Genomic DNA, 23,185 nt, shown 5'->3' with positions numbered 1-23,185 from the left:
TAATATAATGAAATCCAATATAACTTTCATTGCATAATAAGAAGCAATGCTCTGTGTATGAGTGTTGGTATGACATTCACAAAATCATAATGATGAGTTGCCACCATTATCAATTTTAAGCTTACTTTGATATACAATCAATTGGATAACAAAAAGTGAGAGAATAAACTCGCATACGTTAACAAATATATTAACACTTAATGTAATAAATGCCTAGAGACCTAACATATTTTTCTTTTTAAATTTTTCTATCAGATCTTCCTCAGATGGAATCTCAGCACCAGCTTCTGAGGTGTTGAACCACCATTCCATGATTTCTTCCTGCTCAAAAACACAAAACGCCATTTCCAAAATAGGAATTAGATAACCATTTCCATGATGCTGCTTATGTAATCACTGAACCAAATAGCTTCAATACCAATACATTCACAATGAAAGCAAGAGGAAAAGCTAATAAATACTGATTATTACCTCAAGAAAATCTTGATTGGATATATACTGACTTTCTACCATACACTTGATACTCCCCACTTGCACTGAGAAAGATTTTCGTGTATTGCGCTCTGAAGATTGTCTCCTGGATTGTGTCTCTGTGGATAAACAACAACGAGGAAGAAGAAAAAGTTAATAAAACAAATGAAAACAGCAATCTCGTACCCAGAAAAGAAAAAACAGAAGTCATGTAACATAAGTCATGCTTGTTTTACAAGCAAAGAACAAGGTGTGATTTTCTTTATACCATTTATGCATGCCACAAGGTATCCAGTTTCCCCAATTCCTTCTTTCCACTTCCCAAGCCGCAGGCGCAAGAAAAAACCATCAAGTTGTGAGATTGAGCCATGAGTATTTATCCATCTGATGTCAATGACAGTCTGTTTAGTAACCACAAAGATCCACTTGTTTTATAAGTGACAAAAGTATACTATATTATAGCTATCCACAAATATAAATCTGTCTCCGTCAATGATATTTTATACACTCCCTTTAGGCTTCATTTCTCCTTTTAATTTTCAGTTAATCCTTCACCTGCTAGAAAGATTAGCAATATAGACACTTTAACTCAATTTATTTGTTGGCCAACTTTTCTTCTATTACACTAACATGTTTCTTTAGCTGGATTCTCGACATTTTAACTGATGTAAGACTAACTGTGAATTTTGAAGCGTTGCATTGTAGTTTTTCACAAAGGGGTCCTCTAGGACATCGTGAAAATGTTTCTATAGATCCAATCTTTCACACAAAATGGTAAAGGTGTCTATAACTCAGTTCACCTACTTTTATGCGTATATTAACTTTTTTCTGGAGTCCCTATGACAATGGATGGGAATCAAGTTAAGGATGACCTAATGATAAGACAGTTTCAACACATGGAGCTGCACCCTACTTCAATATACTTAAATGTTTGCTGGATCAAATTGTGCATTGAAAAATGAACCTTTTCACAAGAAACAATGATCTGGGAAAATGAAACTGTCAACGAATGAAAAAGGTTCTCTATTAAACTTTTTTTCATAAAATGGATGTGCAAACTAAGGACTCTATATACCTGACATCTAACCTTATACCAATGTCATAATGATTGAACCATGAATACTGGGATTAAGAAGAATTAGTTTGCATCATTCACGCAATTAGGTGAAATGAAAAAGTGTAAGTGTTGTCTGGTATTACTTACTTCAGGATTTCAGTGCGAGACAGTCTAAGCTTTTTCACTGCATCAAATATTTTCTCTGGCAAGTGTGAAGTGTGCTTTTCAGTGAATTTGGATGGAGTTGACATAGGATTTTCTCTGAATTTGTTTTCCTCTGAACTTGAACCACAGTATTTCTTGAATGATGCATTGCTCACTTCCTTAAAGGTCATGATTTCATTTGATTTCCGCTTCAAACAAATATCTTGACCTGCTGGGTGATCAGTTTCACCATTAACATAACCACCAGATAAAACTCGGTCATCCTCACCAAGCCTGACACTCTCTTGATTGTTTGGGATGAAATGTTTTCCCCTATCATTAACCGAGGTATTAGCTTTCAGTTCATGTTTCCCAACTGAGATTGAAGTGGGACAAGAAACTGCCCAGTGGTTGGGCTCAAAACAAATGATGCACATACAAGGACATTCTTCTAATCCTCCATATGAATCTATATTCTTCTGGAGATCTGCCAGCTTGTTCTCTGCAATTTCCGAGCAATCAGAGAGTTGATGGCCCCTTGTTCCACAAAACAAGCACAACATATTAACCTGCTTGGCCTTATCTTCTGTGTTTGCTGGTATGATATGTTTGATGGCACCATATCTCCTTGCAAACATTGAAGACATTGGCTCTAAATTTCGGAGTCCTGAAGAAGATGAAAGGGGTTTGAACTTGTACTTTGATTTAAGATCATTCTCTTCCTTAAGATCAGTAGAGACCTCTGTCTCATTGGTGGGTTGTTCTCTCAAGGGAGCAGCAAATTTTGGCGAAAGACGAGTTATCCAGAGACTTGCCAGATTTTCTCTTCTGTGACAAGTATTCTCTTCATCCTTTCTGTCAGATAGCACATTGGAATCAATGTTGTCATTATTATTTGTATTCTGTTTGGATGAAGATGAATGTGGTGCCACTTCTTCTTTATCCCTACTAAAGCCAAAGATGGAATTATTTTTAGTCTCCACTGGGTTACTTTTGCTGCTTTCCTGACAGTTGAAAAAATTTAGAGGTTTAATCTGAGGTTGTGATGACGGACCGGCTTCATATCTTCCCATAGATACTTCAAACTTATTCGATTGCAAACAAAGTTTGGAAAGGCTATTATTCTCTGCACAACAGGTTATTGGAGTAGCATTTATACCTGGCTCTAAATCCTCACTACTCTTTCCTTCTTGATGATGGATTCTTGTTTCTACATTCTTCAAGCTTGGACAATATATAGACTGAAAAATGGATTTGAATCCTGTAGTTTTTTGCTCAGAATCTTGATTCATATTGCATGCCATAAGTTTCTCGTTAGGCTGCAGGTTATGATGTTTTGGGTTTGCAAGAGAAAGAGCTAAAGTGTTTGAATCATTTTGAATTGACTGAGACAGTCCTTTCACCATGTTTGAAATCCAATTCATGAATGAGCTATCCTGTTTAACATAGGATTTGGAACCTGAAGTTTCTTCCATTTGCCTTTTGACTCTTTTACTCCCTATTATCAGCTGTTGTTGGAAGTTTCGTCTCTTCTTACCTGTTGGAAAAAAGCCAGCACTGTTGCAGCTCTCAACACTTGAATGGCTGTCATTGTCCTCCCTCGACAACGCTACATTTGCATCCCCGTCTGATAAAGATTTCTCCTTGCCTTTGTTTATTGCCTTATAAATTCTGCTATGACACGGAGAATGCATGGCTGGAAGAATCTTATCACATGGTAGCATCATTTCATTGTCCTGAAGTTTGTTTTCAACCTCATGAACATTAACTCCACTTGTTCCAGCACAAGCAGCTTCAAAGTTGTCAGTCCGTAGATCATTCTCTGCACTAAATTCCATTTTTTCTAAAGGTCTCCTGCTGGAGGATGCTAAATTAGTCCCTGGAGCATCAGAGCCTTTGAAATCCACCACAGGCTCAACTGCAGTATGTAAATTACCAGTTACTACAGCCTTTTTTCCAAGATGAATATCTACACCTTCATCAGAATGTCTTCCTGAAGACGGATTTTGGTCCATGTTTGGTTTGATTTCGTCTGATTGAAGTAATAAATTGTCCAATGGCCCTTTGTCAGCCTGGCCTGTGGGAAAATCAACAAATAAAATAATACATTTCAGAGTATTCACAAAAGGGAAGATTTGAACTTTTCTTTAACAAAAACAAAATTTCCAATAAATCTTCTTTAAACAGAAAGGATATGTTTTGAGTTTCAGTCCCTGTGCATTTATAAAAACAGGCTGCAAAGCTACCATGTATTACTTTGTATTATTCAGCTAAAAACCATTAACAACAACTAAACAAATTAGAATATACCACAAACATGTGCACAAATATTCTGAAGTGTCCGGATTCTTATCCTCACATCAATGTAAATATTCATGTATTTAACTGCTTTAACGTCTAAACTTTCTTTGGTAAGTCTTGTGTGTTTTGGTGACTCTCTTTTGGAAGCATTAAGCTCTTCCTTAAGGGCAAGCTTCTCCTTTAACTACCTTGATGACAGCACATACCTGACATAGCAGAAAATTTGTTACCCTCTATCCCAGACATGTTATTAGTTCCAATGTTGGGTTGATCACGAGCAGCCTTTTCATAATTGTTCACCAGATTCCCACTTTCATCATACGGCAAATTAGGTGTTGTTGCTGCGGTGTTCACTATATCTTTATGACCAAAAGATCCTGCCAGATGAGTTCTGTATGATTGAGAAAATGATTCCAGGAAAAAGTGACCAGAAAGACACTAATTCTAACACTCACAAGTCCCAGTTAAGTATTTAACTAATCAGGATAGCAGATGTATTTCTTTGTCCCTCAGTAAGGTTTATTTGAACCTAAAAATATACTGTAAAGCCTCCTTTCCTTGCATCTATACACTACTTACCTATATCATCTTCTTCATAGGCTTTAAACTTGGCCTTGACACCTGAATCACCTGTGGCATGCATAGTAGGAGCATCTGCTTCAGCAATATCACCCTTGGCACATAAAACTGCTAAAGGTTTCACAAAATCATCATCTAAAGGGTTATCAGTGGTAGAACTACCACCAGTAAAATTTTGTGGCCGAGTAAGAACCATACAACTCGTTCCAACATCCCGAAAAAGTGAAGTATTTTTATCAGCAAAACTTGAATCTGCACATCTAAGGCTCAAACCTTTTTCTGGTGACCAAACTATTTCAGATAGGGGGTCAGTCGCAGCAAATGTCATGTCCACCCTGGAGGCTGCATTTGCACCTGCACCTGAGTCATTATTTAATTTTTTCCAAACGCAACGGTTAGCATTATTGAGAAAGAGTTCAATATCAGTCTTTGGTTTTATTTTCTTGTTTTCTGCACTCATCTTCAGAAGCTTAAACTCTTCACAAAAAGATCCTGAAATATTATTGCAATTAAAAGTAACCTTCAGCGTAGCACTTCAAGTTAAAATTCTGAAAGCAGGTTAAAGATGTTGAGGCAAGGCAACTGATTAAACATTACTGGATTATGGTTGGTTAATCATTATTCAGCTTTCTAAGATGCATCATATTAGCAAACATTAAACTTTGCATCCATTTATATACTCTAAATTAAATATCGTTAATATACACTCTAGTTATAGTTCTGATATCCTATTAAGAAATAGATTTTAAGTTTAACTTAACTCTACAAAATCGACTTATAATGGTTTAACTCACTTATATACTTTAAATTATTCTTATCTCTGATCGAGGTTGAAATGTAAACTCTTAACAAATAACGTTAAAAGTAATTTACTGCTACAAATATTGTAAAGCATCAAACATACCAAAAGCTGACGTTGCCAGGTACAGGCTTATGAATGGTATTTCTATCTCGCGCACACTTCCTCATGACACAGCCTATGAGCACCACGTGGGGTTCAAGTGTGGACAAAGAACAAGGGCATCACCACCACCATCTTGTGCAGAACTAGAAATTGAATTTAATTGAAGTAGAAGCACAAGGGTTCAACTCGGTCATTTGGCTACATATATTGAATCATCAGACTATAATAACCATTTGCACAAAGAAAATAACAAACTTTGAATATTTTCTTTTACATATCCTATCAGAAAGCAATATATTGTAGGCTAGTAATAAGAAAAGGATAGAACTAGACCAGAGATTAGGTCGTGGAATTAGGTAACATGTGTTGGAAGCTACACTCCAAACTCCAAACTCAAAACTCAGCTCAAAGTAGAACAAAAGAGATAATTTTCAAGCTTAAATGAGAAGTGAAAGAGAGAAAGTTACCAGTGTTGTTTGATCCATTGAGCAAAGCAACAAAAGGGTATTAAGAAAAAGAGAAGAGAGAGAAAGAGAATGGAGTTGGAGGGCAGTTGCAGAACCAGAAGTGCTGGTATAACAGTTACATGAAGCTGTCGACCTTTTTTCTTTTTTATGAGGTTGAGAATATGCCACGTGGACACACTCCCTGCCACTGACCACCCTCGTACCTTGGATCATTGCAATTTGCAGTGTTCAATTTTCTTTTCATGGACATTATATACATTATCAATCTGTCTATTTATTACACTCTTCAATTTTCTTTTACAACATCAAAACATACAATAAAATGATAACATTTTAAGTGATTGTATATTTTAAGATTATCTTGATGGATGTATGGTAGAAAATTTAGTACGAGGTTTAAATGAGTGAAGAAAAAAATCATTTCAGCTTATTGTTATTCATCATCATGGATTGTTACAGTAGTTAAATATCACGATTTTCGTTTTATATTTATTTTTTACTTACGAATAATACCAAATATTAACAACAAATTTACGTAGATATATATATCCTGAAGGTAATTTAATCTTCCAGTTCATACTTTTATCTGGACATCAAGAATAAAAGAAAGATTTTTAAACAATTCCTATATATGTAGACATCAAGAATAAAAGAGAGTTCTTTCAATATATATAAAAGTCTTGTATATTAAAAGTTAGAACAAAAATTTGTATTTGTAAACAATGTCATTTTACTTATTGAATAACTAGACGAAACAAATACAATTAATTTATTTTTTATTTATTACATTTAGTTTTTTAGTGTATAGATCCTTTCTCATTTAAAGAATTGGAATATCTTTTACATTTAAGCAATTTGAGACAAACGAACTAAAAATAATATTTGTTAAGATATACCATAATAATTTGTTTGATCAATGACCAAGGCAAATTTGAAAAGATATACCATAAGTTCGCGTTCCAATTAGCTAGTACTCCATAATACATGTATCAATTAAATATTTGTTAAGATTGTCACGTGTGAAAACTATGGTGCAACTTTTAAATTAGTTTCGGTAATGAAAAAGATATGCAGAAGAGATAAAAGGGACAAAAAATAATATTAATATCCATTATTAATCACAACCAAAACTTGTACCCAAAAGATATTACTACAAATAATTTCTGTTTTATCTATTCAAGTTTTCCTTGTTTACAATATATTAGACAAGTATTTGTGAGTTGTCAATTCCTGTACCATGAAGAAGAAATTTAGACAAAATCATGTTTCCCTAGTCGAACGTCACGACGAAATGTTGGATAACGCAGAACATGATATCAAATGACATCTATTCCCCTGTTCAGAAGTGCAGTTACAGAATTATTGAACAAGGATTTGATAATAGATGTAACAAGACACCAGAACTTTTTTTTCTTTTGTTATAAAACACAATCACCTCAATCCGACAAAATCTTTTAACTTTCTATTATTATGTCCCTTACGCTTATTCGGTTTGTGCTTCTTTTGGTTAACGTGCTAAAATCATTTGGTGGAATTGATCCTGGGAAATATAGCGAATCGTGCTTCACAGTTTGACAAGAATTCGTTTCATAAAAATACACAACAGCATGTAATTGCAGCTTATCATTCTAAATCGCGAGACGATCAAACCAGTAAAAGAATTAAAATAAAAATGGCGATGATAATATAACACAAAATTAGCATTCGACAGTGATAAATGATAGTCTAAATATATATTTATGATGAATATTCTGAATGGTGATAAGTAGATGTTCTTCCCATTGACCAGATCCTGGACAACTCACCTCCGCGCAAATCTGTGCCCTGCTCCCAATAACAACGCTCTCCCTATAGCCCCATTATGAAGACCCAAAACCAGGGCAACAGTGCCACCTACAGCCACCCACTTCCAATCAATGCCAGGACCCTTTTGTGCAATATTACACATAGCTTGCATTCCATCTTCCATGGAAGACGAAGGCTCCGAGGAATGCATGTTTGTGTCAGAAGAAATCTTAGTTGTTTTACTCGCCATCAATGCACATCTCGATAAAGAAGAATCTGTTTTCCTAGCATTCTGGTAAGCTCTCATTCCTAAGTTCAATTTCTTGACAGCTCCCCACATTCCATGGCGGACTCCCAACTTGGCAACATCTTTGGGAATTCCCATGTCTTCATAATGTAACAGGGTAACCTCGCATGCAGACAACTGACCATCTCCTTTGCGGGATTCCACTGCATCAATTTCCCATAATCAGTAGTTAAACCACCAACATTGAATTGCTTTAAGGCTAACAAGCACATAATGATTGTTCTGACAGTTCTTACCAGGTTTGATCACCCAACTAGAAAAGTAGAGCTCCACACGTCTGGGTTTATCCCGTATTGGCAAACTTGGATGGGGTACTCCCTACAACAATGGAGATTAAATAGGAACAATCATTGTGGTTGCTCCGAATATTCCATATCTATTTCACGTCTAATTTGTTACCAATTGGTGTCACATTTAATGCAAGACACATGAATAACAATAAAATATCAATATTTTAAGTTTTGGGTGGCAAAATAAAGATACTTTGCTAGTATAAATTCACATTGTTAGCATAAATTAAAATCTATACTAGGAAAGGTAGGAAAGTAAAGATATACACATGATTAAGAGTTAAGAGAAGTTTTGACTTTCGTGGAAGGATTTGGGAAAAAAATGGTATTTGCAAGGCCTATAACCAGACTATATACCCACCCAGGACATGTATGATCGAGTAACTACAAGTGTGAGAAGTCATGGCGGCGATACTAAAGACAGCCCTAGAATAGTAGGTCTACATCAAGCCTTTACTTGTTTAATTAGCGACATAAAATAAAGGCCCTTTTTTTTTTCAAATAATATATTTTGATTGAAAAAGCAAGGAAGAGAAGTAAAACTAGAGCATTGGAGATAGACATTAGAGTAAAAAAGTTTCTTCTCGACTGAGAGTACGACAAGGTCCGTGTTTCATAATTTTAACAAGACATTGGTAAATAACTTCGACATAAAAATGGGAGATGTCATACCATAAGCTTCTTACTTTATGTACCTTGAATTAATAATACAAAATGATGGGTAAATTAATAATGTCATTCAGAGGATACAAGTTGGATGGCTAAAATGGAGAAAGGCTTTTGAGAGTTAATTGAGAAGTACTTAAAAATCTCAAAGTTCTAAAATACTGTTATACGATCATCTATACTCTACTAAGAGTGTTCATCAACCAATCCAATACAACATTGTGGTAATCAGACTGAAATGAAAAAAAAAAGGGGGAAAAAACGTCTCTTTTCATGAGATTATTATGAACTAACGTCTATTTTTATGTATTAACTAGGACTTGTCAACTATGGTATATTTGATTAAGAGATTATGTTTAACCTAAAATTTGAACTGTGTTGTGAATTACATGAGATGTGTTATTTGATGTAGGATTAATTTGTGCATTTCAATACTGCATCATTTATTTCAATATTTCTAAACTCTTTCAAAAATCCAAACACCAATGCAGTCTAACTCATAATAAATTGGATTGGATTGAAATGAACTTTACAATCAAGGTCTAAAATCAACCGGATGATCAAATCACAAAAACTAAGGTCATTAGAAAATATATTTTTCCTTCAAACTCAATTCAAATCCAATCCACAAACACCCCACACTCTACAGTATATTGGGAATTAAAAAAATCATAAGAGAAAAAGAGCAGCAAAATTAGCGTGTTAAGATTTTTGTGGACAGATACAAAATGATTATCGTTCTAACCAAGTGATATGAAGATCCCCTAATCTAGAACATTCAGTATCAATGTCTTGTCTTTCTATGGCTTGTCTTCTGTATTTATAGCGAGTTTTGTCCCTTGAGTTGCAACTCGGTTTCTACAATCATTGGCTGGTCATTCTTGATTTTACTCTAATTATCTTATTATGTTCCTTATTACGTTTTATTTAATTATACTGGCAAGATATACTATCTATGACCTGGATATTAACCCGTATTATAAAATAAATCAACATCTATTACTAGATCTCGCCTTTTGGATATTAAGGGAAAGGTCGGCAGGAAGATATATCAGCACAATTATATACAAGGAGATATTGACGTATCACTTATCCAAGAAAAGATGATAAGAAAATTGGTTAAGATAGTTTAGACGTATACAAAAAAACTACTGAGGACACTGGTGAGCAGATTATAGAGAATATTTTTAACCCTATAGATGGAGACTCAAAAGAATATTGGAAGACATTATGAAAAGAGATCACATGGTGAATAAAATCCCCAAAACTTTGACATTTTTAATTGAGCCTAATGATGTTGTGTTTCATGTAGCCAATTTCACATAGTAAGATAAAACTATTGTTGGCCACTCTACTGTTATCTGGGTGAATAACTACATCAATGAAATAACTAGTTCCAATTATACTATCAACTTAATGTATGAAACTTGGTTAAGAAAACAATGTTCAGAATTTGCGAGGGGATGCGTGAAACTTGGTTAAAAAACAATTTTCAAAATTTGTGAGGGGAGAGGTAGAGGGACCAATTTCCACTTATTCCTTTCCTAATTCATTATTCAATTGTTTCTAGCTAGAAATTGAGACATTCACTGTTAGTGTCATCACGTAAGTGGGACTTTCTTATCAAGTGATAGAAGTCCGTGCCCTAGTAATCGAGAGAGGAGTATAAACAAGAGGAAATGCCATAAAATTATAACGAACCATGTTAGAGCCATACCTTAGTCACACAATAGTACGTGTTTCCAGACTGCCATATTCTTCGAGCAATAATATATTCTCTGTCACTACAGAAGAAGGGGAACTACAGACAAAAGGAGTACATAAAGAATCAGTGAACCGTAAGATTGAACAAAATTAAAATACAAGTCTTTAAGATATCTTTGGGGTAAATACCTTTTTAATCCAGTGAGAGATCATTGTCCCGTTATGAGGGCATTCCTCCAATACTTTGCAGTATGCAAGCATAGGGTCCCATTTAGGACGGAAGTCATCGTCCCAGAAGAAATCCCTCACTAACTCTGGGGTTGCATCTTCAAAGACGGTTCTGCTACGGTAAACTGTGGGACCTGTCTGTTAACAGATCCAGATACAACATGAGACGCTGATCTATTTATAAGGTGGAAGTGGAAATACAAAAGGAAATAATCATCGAATATAGATCGTGAGGATGTATTTTTCATTTAGGTGGGGAACATAGAATAGGAAAAGTTGATTACATAAATATACTTTAACTACAGGGTAAACATGCCTCTGATTGAAAAATATACAAACTCATGAGTAATGCAAGATGTGTATGATTTTTGCCAGTTTATAATGTATAGACAGTTGAAATGAGATGAAAATTGAACCTCGGAATCTACCTCAGGATCATGACGCCAAGCTTTGTATTGCATGTTCGGTGTTGACCTCTCCATAAAACATTGCCGGTCCATCAATCCATCTTTCCCTTCGAGAAGATGAAGAAAATGCTCCAAATCAGCCTGCGTAACAGTGTCCTGCCCACTCTCCTCAGCCCAATCACCGGACCTAATGATTGTGCATTGACCAATTTGCCAAATAAATAATAAAGGGATTAATTCTTCTACCAACACAGCACAATAAAACACAAAATCAGTAGTAAGAAATTACGACGGTAATAATTAAACACCAATCCACAAATGTTATCAATACCGAGTGGTGCGGTCCATGGCGTTGGAGTCGGCAATATCAGATTGCGAGGGCGAGGGATCTTCAGCTTTTGCCTTGGCCTTGCCTTTGAAATTGGCCCAATAGGTACGGCAAATGGAGAAGGCGGAGACGGCGGTGAAGGCGAACCAGAGGCGGCGAGCGCCGAACCCCGGCGGCGCCGTCCAGAGAAATCGAAACTTGCTTCGGAGGCCGAGAAAGAGGAGCCCCGTCCATCGCGGACGCCACGACCACCCGATCACCAGGCCGATCATGACAGCCAACCAAATCGGAACCGCGCATAGCAAAATGTCGACGAATGTCTCCGTTATCGAGGGTTTCTTCAGAAACTCCACCATGTCAAAGAAAGAATCCTCCATTTTCCACAGAAAATGAAAGATCCCTCTCTCTCTCTCTCTATCTCTCCTCTTTATCTATCTCTATCTCTCTCCTCGCTTTTCTTGGTGTTTTGTAGCAATTAACAATCGAATCAGAAGATGAAGGAAACCCTGTTGCAGCGGACACAACCAACGAGTTCGCCCTCTTCCATCTTCAACAACCAAAACGCCAACAGGATAACCTTTCTTTTCCTTTTCCCCTCTTTCCTAACTCAGAGAAACTCGCCACGTGTCAACCCCAACTGCCGTCGATTTATTTCCATTAAATATTAGAAAGATTTGTCAGGTTCGACGGTTCAAGTTCTCCGATTAAATCCAAACCAAATGCCGCGTAAATTTGTTCAAGACAACCCCTTATCATCGTCAATTCGACGTGCTTTTCATTGGTGCCATAGCTACAAAATTAACCACTATTTTTTTTTCAAAATTACATTTCAATTATCTATTGGATAGAAGCTGTATTTTATAAGCGTAAATTTGCATTATTTTTTCATTTTATAATTTATTTAATATCATCTTTAAAAAAACAAAAGTCAAACCCTAATTTACCGCAACACAGTCTCATCCTCTAATAATCTGTTCTTGAATAGGTTTTGTAATAAAGTCTACGAGAAAATAGTTGATAACGTGATAATTATTTAATTAATATTAACACAAGTAAAAGGTCGTGTAAATTTGTTGAAGATCATATATTTTTTGTAATTTACTCTACTTTGCTTAAAAAATAATTATGTCAAAACTGGTCTTGTAAGCCTAAGAGAAAAAAAGGATAAAAAAAGCATCTTAAATGATACTAAAATTAGGCATGACAGCTAACTAGTTAGGTATGCTTTTCATTATCTTATCTTTACTTTTAATAGATATAGAATTTTGTTCCCATTTATCAACTATTTTATATATTAATTAAATATATTTATTTTTAAAAAATCCCGACAAATAAATTATCTTAGCAAGTATTAGATTTTTTATTTTTAATATAACAAAGAAAACTATAATTCTATAAATATCAAATGAAAATAAATATAATTAACTAATTATATAAAATATTAGATGTCGGACTAAATAATAAATTACGAAACTAAAACATAAATAAAAGTTCATAGTATTCTTTTATTATATGTATAAATAGATAATGATTTCACAACCTATTTTAACAACAATTTGACAAAAGTCACGTGTCAAAATTGTAGTGATTCACATAAAAAAGAAATTAGAAAATAAAAAACGACGAGGAAATGAAGTGGTGTAGGGTTTCAAGTGGAGAGATTCATTTTGTGATTTTAAAATTAGAATCTAAGTTTGGGTTAGAGAAAATCCTAGAGAACTATCTTTCCTCTCAATTAGGGATGGTAATTATCTGCGGATATTTACTACTCGCGGATAACGGGTAGCAGGTATTTTAATATCCGCTTTTAAACGGGTCGGGTACGGGTAGTATACTACCCGCTCCGCGGGTATCCCCTATCCGCGAAAAATTAAAAAAAATAATTTATATATATTTTTAATTAAATTAATTAAAAATAAAATAAAATTATATTTTATTAGGTTAAATTTAATTAAAATTAAATTTTAATTTATATTTAATTTATATTACATTACATTATATATATATTTTTTTTTGTAATTTTATTTAAATTTTATTTTAAATATCTATTAAATATTTCTTTTTTATTTTTTGCGGGTATCCGTAGGTACCGCGGGTTTTAAAATATCCGCGGATATTTTTTAAACGAGTACCCGACAAATAGCAGGTCGGGTAGCGAATACAATTTTATCCGACGAATTAGGTTACGGATAGGCACTACCCGTGTTCGACCCGACCCGTTGTCATCCCTACTCTCAACCATCCGGGAATGTGTCTCTTCCAACAACTGTGTCTCTGCCGTTGTAAAAGTTTAAAGTCTGCCGGAGTACCACTATTTGTTGTATCCCTCCCACCCATCGACATCACTTCTATGTTAAAAAAATTGTTACGAAATAAACAAGACATTTCTCTAAGTTTCTCTTTAACCCAAACTAATTTTAAAATCATAAAATGAACCCCTCCACTTGAAACCTTGCAGCATTTCATTTTCACGTCATTTTTTCTTTTCAAATTTTTTTCCATGTGAACCACTTACTGTTTGACACATGGCTGTATAAAAATATTATCAAAATAAATTGTGAAAGTATCATTATCCATATATATTTAAAAAATTAAATATTATTTATGCTTACGTATAATAAAAAACTTCAAATCAAGTTAACAGTAATTTAGATGAGTATAAATTAATTTTACTCCACCAAGGGGTAGAGGAGTAATTACACCCAGAGAGTACAAACAAAAGCGGTCACGTGTCCTTTTGGGTTTGGTTAAGAACTCCTATAAAAGCGTCTCCGTCACCGGATATTACATCCATTTCTATTTCGTGTTGAAGAAGGTTCTCAGTGATAGTAACGGACTGCAAAATCGGCGCGCGAGAGAGATGGCAGTAGAGATAACCGACGGTGCTCCAAAGAACAAGAACGCCAATGCTAACGGCGTCAAAGACAAAGGCAAGAAGATAATCCGAATTCAGGTTTCCAAAACTAAGAAACCTTTCTTCTTCTACCTCAATCTTGCCAAGGTATCACTCTCTTTCTCCTTCGTTCTTTCTATCGACATTTTGAAGGTAGTTTTGTGGATTGTGGAAATTGGCTTCAAATGGCTTCGTTTATCAATCTTGTGTTTCTTTCTGATGATGCAGAAGTACATAAAGCAGGACAATGATGTTGAGCTCTGTGCACTGGGCATGGGTAAACCCTCAATTTAGCCCTTCTTGATGAATAGATTTTGGCTATTACTTCTGTGATTAGGTTCTATATTTTAATTGAAACTAATCACACCAATGTTAAAGTTGTACGTACGAATTTTGCATTATTTTCTTGTTTTTCTAACCTTTTCTTGAATTGAATCCCAGCTATTCCAACTGTTGTGATCATCTCTGAGATTTTGAAAAGTAACGGGTGGGCAATTGAGAAAAGTAAGATGAATCTTGTCCTTACGAAGCTTGCCGAAAGCCAAAGGTTTTATTCTGAGTTTGACTTGTGTATGTGACGCAGATATCATGACATCAACGGTTATTTCCAAGGGAGAGAAAGAAGGTCGGGGGATTCCGAAGGCTAAGGTGGGTTTTTCCTTATCGTCACTCAATCTTTCAGTTTGCTACAACTATTTTTAATTAATGGATGGATATGGCCATAGTATAACCTCATTTCTTCACACAGCTTGGGATTTTGCTGGGAAAGGCTACAGATATGGAACATAACACTGTTGAGAATCAAAGCACTGTTGATACTAAGGCATAACGGTTAGAGTAGTTTGACCAAAGCCCATCACCATTTGACTCTTGTAAAACGTGTTCCTTGTATAGATCATCATATGGTTTGCCCTTTGTTTTCTCCAGCATTAATTTCTTTTAATGGCTAATGACTACTTGAGTCCATAATAAAATAATTAACTGCCTAAGGTCATATGCAGTACGACAATTTTTTTTCATTATTTAAATTGTGATGACGATAGTCTGATTTATTTTTGACAAATAATTATGATTTAGGTATGCTTATTAGATATTGTAAAATTAAAACTAAATGTATATATTCATTATTTAAAGTGGGGAATTACTAAATATATGGAAGAAAATAAATTATACTTTTACATAGTTTATTAAATAAAAAGATTTTTTATTTATTAAAAAATAAAATTTATGTAATAAAAAGATAACATCCATTATAGATAAATAGAAAATAAAATTGTATATTGAAGTATTTGAAGTATAAAGAAAATAAAATCTGAACGGAATAAAAGGGTGACTATAGAAAGCATAGAGAATCTATCCATCGTATTAAGGTAGGTTGCAGTGACAGAGGTGCAAAGCAATGGATCCGCTGTCGGCTCTTCGGGAGTTTACGATGAGAGGGGAGGTGGAGAAGATAGTGCGTGTCAATGGTGAGTTCAGATTTGGGGAGGAGTACACCTTCCCCTGCTGGGTGGAGACAGCTTATCGTTCCACAAAGGGCAACCGGTACACTCTGGAAACCCTAGTCCACTACATCAAGAACCACCACCTCAAGCACACCGAGTACATCCAGAACACCTTCGCCGTTGGCATCCCCTCCGTTACCCTCCCCGACCGCAAACCCCTTCTCCAGTACCTCCAGGGCACCCTCACCTCCACTGATTCCATCGAGTACCGTCCTGAGGACCCCTCCTTCGCCCCCAAATCCACCCTCCCTTCGCAGACCCAGGCCCACCCCCAGCCCCAGGAACAGCCCGACAAATTAGACCTCATCTCTCTCATCACTTCCGCCGAGAGGCCCTTGAAGGACCGCCAATCCCTCCTCGAGTGCAAGAATCGCGATTTCTACAGCGTCCTCGTCTCCGCCACCAAGCGTGAGGAGGACCGCCAGAGGATGGAATCGCAGCAGAGGAAGGACGGCCTCGTCGCCAAGAGTCGCTTGATGGCCGCCGATGACAGGGGTTTAGGGTTTTCCGACGACATGGGCGGGTACGATCCCACCCCAAAGCCCAAGATGCTCTTGAAGGGCACCAAAATTGGAGAAGGCGTACCCATTATCTTGGTCCCCAGTGCCTTTCAGACCCTTATCACTATCTACAATGTGAAGGAGTTCTTGGAGGACGGTGTTTATATACCCACTGATGTGAAGGTGAAGCAGATGAAAGGTGCCAGGCCCGATTGCGTCACTGTCCAGAAGAAGCTCAGTAGGGATAGGGTTGTAACCGCTTATGAAGTCAGGGATAAGCCTTCTTCTCTTAAACCCGACGACTGGGATCGGGTCGTTGCTGTTTTCGTGTTGGGCAAGGAGTGGCAGTTTAAGGACTGGCCTTTCAAGGACCATGTTGAAATTTTCAACAAAAGTAAGTCAACTCCACTCCTTCTCTATATTATACCAATGCCAACCAGTGCTTCTCTTTGATTGTAAGTGAGTAACCCTTTTTTATTCATTCTTTCTAGCAGTTATTGGATTTTACATGCGATTTGAAGATGATAGTTTGGAGTCAGCAAAGAATGTCAAGCAGTGGAATGTCAAGATTATCTCGGTGGGTTCTTCTTCTATTATATCAATCAAGTGCTTTGCTGTATTCCTGTATTTTCACCTATTGAACTTGTAGATTAACATGTGTCTAACTTGTTGCCATTTGCAGATTAGTAAGAATAAACGACATCAAGATAGGGCGGCTGCATTGGACGTGTGGGAAAGACTAGAAGAATTTGTTCGCGCACGATCACGTTCTTGATTTTTGTACCATATTTAGAGTTCATGTACGTACATAGTTTTGATTTGAAGTTCCTTAGGACCGCAATACTGCACTTCTTGTCATATTGATGTTTTGTCAGATTATGAGATAAGTATTTATAATAACTTCCCTTGTATAATGGACGGAAATCTTACACCTGCAATGAACTTTTACAAATTCATTTGTGAAATTTATACTCAAGTTCTTGTCCATATAAGGTTAATTTCTGTGCTTATTTGGGAACATATAGCCATGGAAGTATTTTTATTTCTTGTCACACTTTCCATATCAGGAATTACCAGACGTGGAGATTGAGTTGCAGAGTTATAGATTGTTATTCATTTGTTTAGTTATCTTGTCACACTCAAGTTAGACATTTAATATTTACAATGGGTCTGGGGAACGGTTGAAACTAACTTAAGCCCGCCTTAGGTTCAATCCAACACTGATCTTCTCTGTTTAGTACCTTGGAAAGTGCAAATGACAAATTTGTCGTTTGAAACAGTAATCCAAACACACTAATAGTTATCTCCATCAAATGTGGTTATCTTAACCTCCCTACTTGTTTTCCACATTCATGTGGTTCATGACATGCTCCCTATTTGTTCATCTGTTCTGCTGTGCCTGTTTGGATGTCGTGGTAGTCTGTCAATGCATCAGGTTTTGTAATCTATGAAACTCTGACACACTCTTCAATGTCCTTGGTTCCCAAAACTGAGCAAAACAGATTCGAAAGCCCCAATCTTTGGTTCTCGATTCCTCTGATACCATATTGAGATTAAAAACAGAGATAAGTGGATCTATATTAGATGCCTTGAATTGGTTTAGAATAGCTTAATACACCTCTGATCTTCATGTTACATTTATAGGGAACTATAATGCAACCAGCTAAACCTGGTTGGAAAACACACACAAAACTCACCCAACTGATACACAAATAATTATTCCAACATACATAAATTTAATAATTATTCTACAGTTAGAAATTTGTGTAAGTTTATATTATAATTAAAGCTATAAGGAGCCAATTCTATATAATCTCGAATATTTAGATTATCTATGTAGCATCAGGAACATTTTTATTTATTCTTATATCATATCTTCATATATTGTTGAATTTTTTTAAGTTTTTAATTTGTCTTTAGATGAATCTTAACTATAGCGTCTTTTTCAATGATGACGACCAAGAAGAGGTTAAATGTTTGAAATTAATTAAATCCTCTTTTTACTTTTGAGATTGTAGATTGAAAAATTAGATCAGTTTTGTATCGGCAACTATATGTTCATATTGTTATATTTGTCTAACCTTTTTATATATGATTTTAAATATATATAAATCTTGATTGTGAAACTAAATAATTCATAATGATGTTCAGACACACATTTGTGTTGTAGTGTCCTACATTTTGGAGATTATAGTATCATAGTGTTGATATCTGTGTTTGTGTTACATGGTCTATGATTGAAGCCTATTGAATACCTTGCTTAAGCCGTGGCTTGAGCTGGTTTGAAAAGGAAATATAAATCTCTTAAGCGTGTAAGCCAGGTTTTATGCCAGGCACGACCTGCATGTTGTATGATGGCCAGAAACCTGAGAACAATCTGAAACAGATTAAAGAGGTTAAACTTGTTCTCTTGTCTTCTATATTATTTTCTAATAAACTAACGGTACAATATTACTTGGTTTAGGACTATGTAGTAATTTCTCAACCAAACAGGGTGGAGGGAAGCTGCTGGGGCGATAGCAAAGGTAGTTCATTTGTTTTGGGGCTTATTCCTCCATTGCACTGTAAATGGGTTTGTGGTTTTATGGACTCTCCAGTTGATTTCTTTGTTTCTGTGCGTGCCTTTTTTTCTTTTCATGCTAACTCGTGCTATATGTTATTTTGATAACTCAAGTAGCAATTGTAGAATTTTTGTTCTGAACTGATATGCCAAATTTCCTTTAATAATTTTTCAATGAAAAACGTAACCAGCCTTTTTGCAAAGGACACAATATTGTTGCTTCTCATTTTGTACCTTGGAAAGTGGTTTATCCTGTCAAAATCATCAATATTTTGGTTATCCGTGAGATTTGGTTTAAAAGATTCAGCACAGCCCAGCCCCACCCCCAGCCCAAGCCCAGCCTCAGCCCCAGCCCAGCCCCAGCCTAGCCCCACCACAGCCCCAGCCCAGCCCCAGCTCCCAAATTTGATTTGGAATGATGGGTTTGAGGGAGATTTCAACCCATCCTCTTGTGATTTAAGTTGCACTTTTATAGTTGGGTTGCCTTTTACAGTGGATAAATTCAGTTTCTATCAAGAGTTGATTTCGTTTCATTGCCACAGTGTATGCTCTGAATAGTAAATTATAATGGCAAACCACTAGTTACAAACCATCTTTATTGATAATGGACAGGGAGCAAATATCTCTCCTTATACAAAACCATGTAACCCAGTAGGGTCACGAATGAATAGATTGAACACCCTTCAACCTAAGGAGACTCAATAATAGTGAAAGATTGAAAAAAAAGGACAATTGCCAAACAAGCAAAAAAATAACAAATGGCAAATAACTGATTATAGGATCAGTATGTTGTGAAAGTTGAGACATAAGTTGCTGCCAAAATAAGTATCAGAGGAATTGATAACTTGATGGAATTCCCGGCGGAAGAGCCGTCATCAGTTGTGGGTAGGGTTTTGGATCCGCCTCCTACAAGTGAATGTCAACATGAATGGTTACCAACGACAAGGGGCAAATTGGGTAATGACACCGTGAAGCATCAACCAAAATACTTTCTAAAAATGTGGAGAAGTAACATTCAATACCTGATGGAACAGAATTTGGAGATTCAGCTACTGCTCCTGTTGGTGGTGAAGCAGCTCCTGTAATGAACAAAACATGTCAAGTTAGCAGAAGAATTTCGATCAAAATAAATTATGGTTATCTTATTGTTTTATAGTTCTTATTTTATTCTATTCATTGCCTCCATACACCCACCATACTCAGGTTTGATACACGTTTAACTAGAGAATCCTCTTTTTTTCTTGTATTCTATAAAATAGGAGTTGTTGTTCTACTTACCATTGTTACACTGACTGGTGGGTGGTGTCTGCACCTGGCAAGCACGTGGCAAGGCCAGAGCTTGAGTTTGGTTGATGTTGATCCCCAATGATGATCCACCACCACTAAGAACCTGGCAAAGGCATTGTGGTTGTGAGCGAACCACACTGGAAAGCTGTGAGCAGCATCCTTGGGATGGAGTTGAAGAATTCCCAGTGATATAATTGAGACACGGTGACAGGCTCACTATCACATTTGTGCAACTCGTTTGAGCTGCAGCTCCTGCACACAGCATGGCAATCACCACCAAAACCAAACCCGTATCCATTGTTGTGTGAGCCATTTGAATTGTTTGATGCAATTACTTTGTTGTGGTATGTGATATTGTGGATGAGGATGGTTTTGGAAGAACGAAGCATGGGTTTTTGTAGGGAAAAGGGTGAAGAAAATGACAATGGTAAGGTGATGTGGGTGAACCACTCCTCCTACTCGTTCCAACGCTACCTGTTTGGTATTTGGTGGCGGCATTATATTTTGTTAGGTATTCAAACTTTTGGATTTTTATGCGTTAGTGCTAATTTCTAAAGACAGTTCGGTTAAACAGATGACCGACTAAAGCATCTGAGGGTACCCTCTATAATCTCTTTATGTTTACAAAGCTGTAGACTTTGAAAACACTACCAATCAAGAAAGCACCACGTGCACGCACTTTTTATTTTCACTTTTCTCACTTTTTTCTTGCTTATTATTTCCTTTAACCACAAAAGTTCATATAAAATGTACATACAATTACCGACCTCTTGTTGTTTATGCCAAAATGTGTCATAAGTGTTTGATATATGGTTAATCAATTGGGTCTAACCATGGCTTTCGGGCGTTGCCAAGTATGTTGCTCAAAAGTTTAGGCCTTTTTCTTATGTAAGCAATAATAATATATTGAAAATCGTACTAAATGACATTTTATAGTATGTTTTTCAAGTAGTTACATTATATTATGTACACTTAAACGAGTTGAGTAAGTTTAATGGAAGTTGGATAAGTTATTTTTTTTAACCGACAGGAGAAAGTATGTTATAAAAAAGCATAGAAATGGCAGGAAGTAGAGATGAACTACTAGGATTCGGTTATCCAACTAAACAGCTCACCTAATAAATAAACAATGATTTGATTTGACCTTTTACATGTCATTGTAGAGATTCTAAACTTACAACATACCAATGCTACCTACTCCAACTCTTCGCATTTTTCATTTATTGGTGATGGCAGTTGAGCTTTTAAACCAGCTACAACAAAACCTCTATTTATTTCCCCTCTCTCCATGAACTTGCTTATCCTGCACTTTCCCACTAACGAAACTGTAATTTTGAACAGCACAAACCCCAAAACACCAAAAGAATGGAGCGTTTTGTGTGCCTAACTGTAGTATTAGCCATGGTGATGATAGCTGCACCAGCCAAAGCTCAGGTCACCACGCCATGCAGCGCATCAATGATAAACAGTGTGTTCAACCCTTGTATGAATTTCCTCACAAATAGTAGTGCCAATGGCACTTCACCTACTTCTGAGTGCTGCAATTCCATCAAGTCCCTCACAAGTACTGGCATGGACTGTTTGTGTCTCATTGTCACCGGCAATGTCCCCTTTAGAATACCAATCAACCGAACCTTGGCCATCTCTCTTCCTCGTGCTTGCAACATGCCTCGTCTTCCACTTCAGTGCAAAAGTATGTATATTCATCGAATGATGATATTATGACATGGTTTTACATTCATTTGACACATAATACAAAGATAAAATGTTATAAATTTTTGTATTTTTTCAAGAAAAAAAAGCAGAAAAAATAAGAATAGAGTGAAATGAATGTAAAAAATTTAGTTGTCTCAAAAAATATTTTTCATATTCATTTTCATTCTCTTAATCTCTTTATCCATGAAGTTAAGACGATTTTTTTGGTTATTTTTCAGCCTCAGGTTCACCACTTCCAGCTCCAGGTAGTATCATTTTCCTAAATCTTACTATATTAAGCATAGAACTTTAATCTTTCCATTTTAACCAATGCTTTGAGTGGTTTTTATTTATATTTGCAGGACCATCTCTTTCTCCATCTCTTAGTCCTCAAGGTAAAAGAATATCATGCAGTTTTTGATCAATAGCTTCTGAAGTTTGATTGAGTCTAATGTCAGCATTTTCTTTTTGGTTGAACAGCTTCCGTCATACTTCCTTCACCTTCCTTGGCACCAGTGTCTGACACAAACCCTCCTTTGACTCCATCATCTCCAACTACTGGAAGTGGACGCTCTGATCTCACTCCATCATCTGCTGTTTCATCTAACCGCTTCCTACCTTCAGCTGTATTAATTGCATTAGGATTTGCTGTTCTTTAAGCACTACTAGGTTGTTGCGTTCGATTTTTATCAGATTGTTGCAGACCCACATTGGGAGAGTATTTACCAAATGAAAAGCATTTCATGTTTGTTTTGTAATGTATATGAATGCATGGATAACAAATTACTGCTACTTTTTATTACATCTAATGACCAACAGTTCCATCCGTTAATCCAACACAGGACTACGTCAATTTTGTGAAAATATTAAAAGCCTTGCCTTATAAATTAGAAGTAGCAACTATTAAATTCCAAAGACATTGTCACCTTAAGGTGTAGTTGGTTTTTGACATTTATATGATTCTTCCCAAATCCCATTGTTAAAGGGGCAGATAGAGGGTGTAGAAAACATTTCCAACTCCCATGCCTATGCAATTGCAAATACCTCAATCATTAGAACCGTAACAATGATTTATCTTCTGTTCCTCAGCAATCCAATTTTCTTAAA

General features: G+C 36.0%; 6 protein-coding genes across 17 annotated transcripts; 3 read left to right on the top strand and 3 right to left on the bottom strand.

Moving 5' to 3' along the window:
• Positions 1-5: 5 nt before the first annotated feature.
• Positions 6-6,061, bottom strand: LOC108320892 (uncharacterized). 9 transcript variants are annotated; one of them, XM_017552481.2, is made up of 9 exons: positions 5,924-6,060; positions 5,457-5,654; positions 4,826-5,044; positions 4,553-4,660; positions 4,180-4,350; positions 1,676-3,749; positions 740-855; positions 472-590; positions 6-321 (listed from the first exon to the last, which is right to left on the bottom strand). In XM_017552481.2, exons 3-9 carry the CDS (start codon positions 5,010-5,012, stop codon positions 214-216), a joined length of 2,883 nt encoding a protein of 960 aa, XP_017407970.1. In that variant the 5' UTR covers positions 5,013-5,044; positions 5,457-5,654; positions 5,924-6,060; the 3' UTR covers positions 6-213. The 9 variants fall into 9 exon arrangements, 8 of the variants coding, with proteins under 8 accessions (XP_017407970.1, XP_017407971.1, XP_052725308.1 ...); XM_017552482.2 differs by having other exon boundaries at positions 4,553-4,603; XM_052869348.1 differs by having other exon boundaries at positions 4,826-4,912.
• A 1,523-nt stretch (positions 6,062-7,584) lies between these two features.
• LOC108320920 (uncharacterized) lies at positions 7,585-12,364 on the bottom strand. Its single transcript, XM_017552518.2, has 6 exons — positions 11,642-12,364; positions 11,332-11,497; positions 10,865-11,041; positions 10,689-10,772; positions 8,252-8,333; positions 7,585-8,158 (listed from the first exon to the last, which is right to left on the bottom strand). Exons 1-6 carry the CDS (start codon positions 12,013-12,015, stop codon positions 7,725-7,727), a joined length of 1,317 nt encoding a protein of 438 aa, XP_017408007.1. The 5' UTR covers positions 12,016-12,364; the 3' UTR covers positions 7,585-7,724.
• A 2,080-nt stretch (positions 12,365-14,444) lies between these two features.
• LOC108320860 (uncharacterized protein At2g34160) lies at positions 14,445-15,665 on the top strand. The gene is made up of 5 exons (XM_017552413.2): positions 14,445-14,639; positions 14,760-14,808; positions 14,973-15,035; positions 15,115-15,179; positions 15,280-15,665. The coding sequence occupies exons 1-5, from the start codon at positions 14,499-14,501 to the stop codon at positions 15,358-15,360; spliced, it is 399 nt and encodes a 132-aa protein (XP_017407902.1). The 5' UTR covers positions 14,445-14,498; the 3' UTR covers positions 15,361-15,665.
• Positions 15,666-15,760: 95 nt separating this feature from the next.
• On the top strand, positions 15,761-20,495 carry LOC108320832 (protein CDC73 homolog). Of its 3 annotated transcripts, XR_008245618.1 has the most exons (5): positions 15,761-16,930; positions 17,028-17,113; positions 17,219-17,336; positions 19,001-19,061; positions 20,356-20,494. XR_008245618.1 is itself a non-coding variant. In XM_017552379.2 (4 exons), the coding sequence occupies exons 1-3, from the start codon at positions 15,931-15,933 to the stop codon at positions 17,309-17,311; spliced, it is 1,179 nt and encodes a 392-aa protein (XP_017407868.1). In that variant the 5' UTR covers positions 15,761-15,930; the 3' UTR covers positions 17,312-17,336; positions 20,356-20,495. The 3 variants fall into 3 exon arrangements, 2 of the variants coding, with proteins under 2 accessions (XP_017407868.1, XP_017407869.1); XM_017552379.2 differs by lacking the exon at positions 19,001-19,061 and having other exon boundaries at positions 20,356-20,495; XM_017552380.2 differs by lacking the exons at positions 19,001-19,061; positions 20,356-20,494 and having other exon boundaries at positions 17,031-17,113; positions 17,219-17,501.
• On the bottom strand, positions 19,676-20,696 carry LOC108320801 (non-specific lipid transfer protein GPI-anchored 5). The gene is made up of 3 exons (XM_017552345.2): positions 20,375-20,696; positions 20,119-20,175; positions 19,676-20,002 (listed from the first exon to the last, which is right to left on the bottom strand). The coding sequence occupies exons 1-3, from the start codon at positions 20,694-20,696 to the stop codon at positions 19,878-19,880; spliced, it is 504 nt and encodes a 167-aa protein (XP_017407834.1). The 3' UTR covers positions 19,676-19,877.
• Positions 20,697-21,546: 850 nt separating this feature from the next.
• Positions 21,547-22,915, top strand: LOC108320800 (non-specific lipid transfer protein GPI-anchored 20). Of its 2 annotated transcripts, none has more exons than XM_052869347.1 (5): positions 21,547-21,609; positions 21,725-22,076; positions 22,318-22,344; positions 22,441-22,473; positions 22,559-22,915. In XM_052869347.1, exons 1-5 carry the CDS (start codon positions 21,571-21,573, stop codon positions 22,735-22,737), a joined length of 630 nt encoding a protein of 209 aa, XP_052725307.1. In that variant the 5' UTR covers positions 21,547-21,570; the 3' UTR covers positions 22,738-22,915. The 2 variants fall into 2 exon arrangements, with proteins under 2 accessions (XP_052725307.1, XP_052725306.1); XM_052869346.1 differs by having other exon boundaries at positions 21,596-21,618.
• Positions 22,916-23,185: the final 270 nt, after the last annotated feature.

This window comes from Vigna angularis, chromosome 10 (assembly GCF_016808095.1).
Source record: "Vigna angularis cultivar LongXiaoDou No.4 chromosome 10, ASM1680809v1, whole genome shotgun sequence".
NCBI classification, from domain to species: domain Eukaryota; kingdom Viridiplantae; phylum Streptophyta; class Magnoliopsida; order Fabales; family Fabaceae; genus Vigna; species Vigna angularis.
The sequence above is the reverse complement of the archived record's forward strand: the minus strand, read 5'-3'. Positions and strand labels throughout refer to the sequence as shown.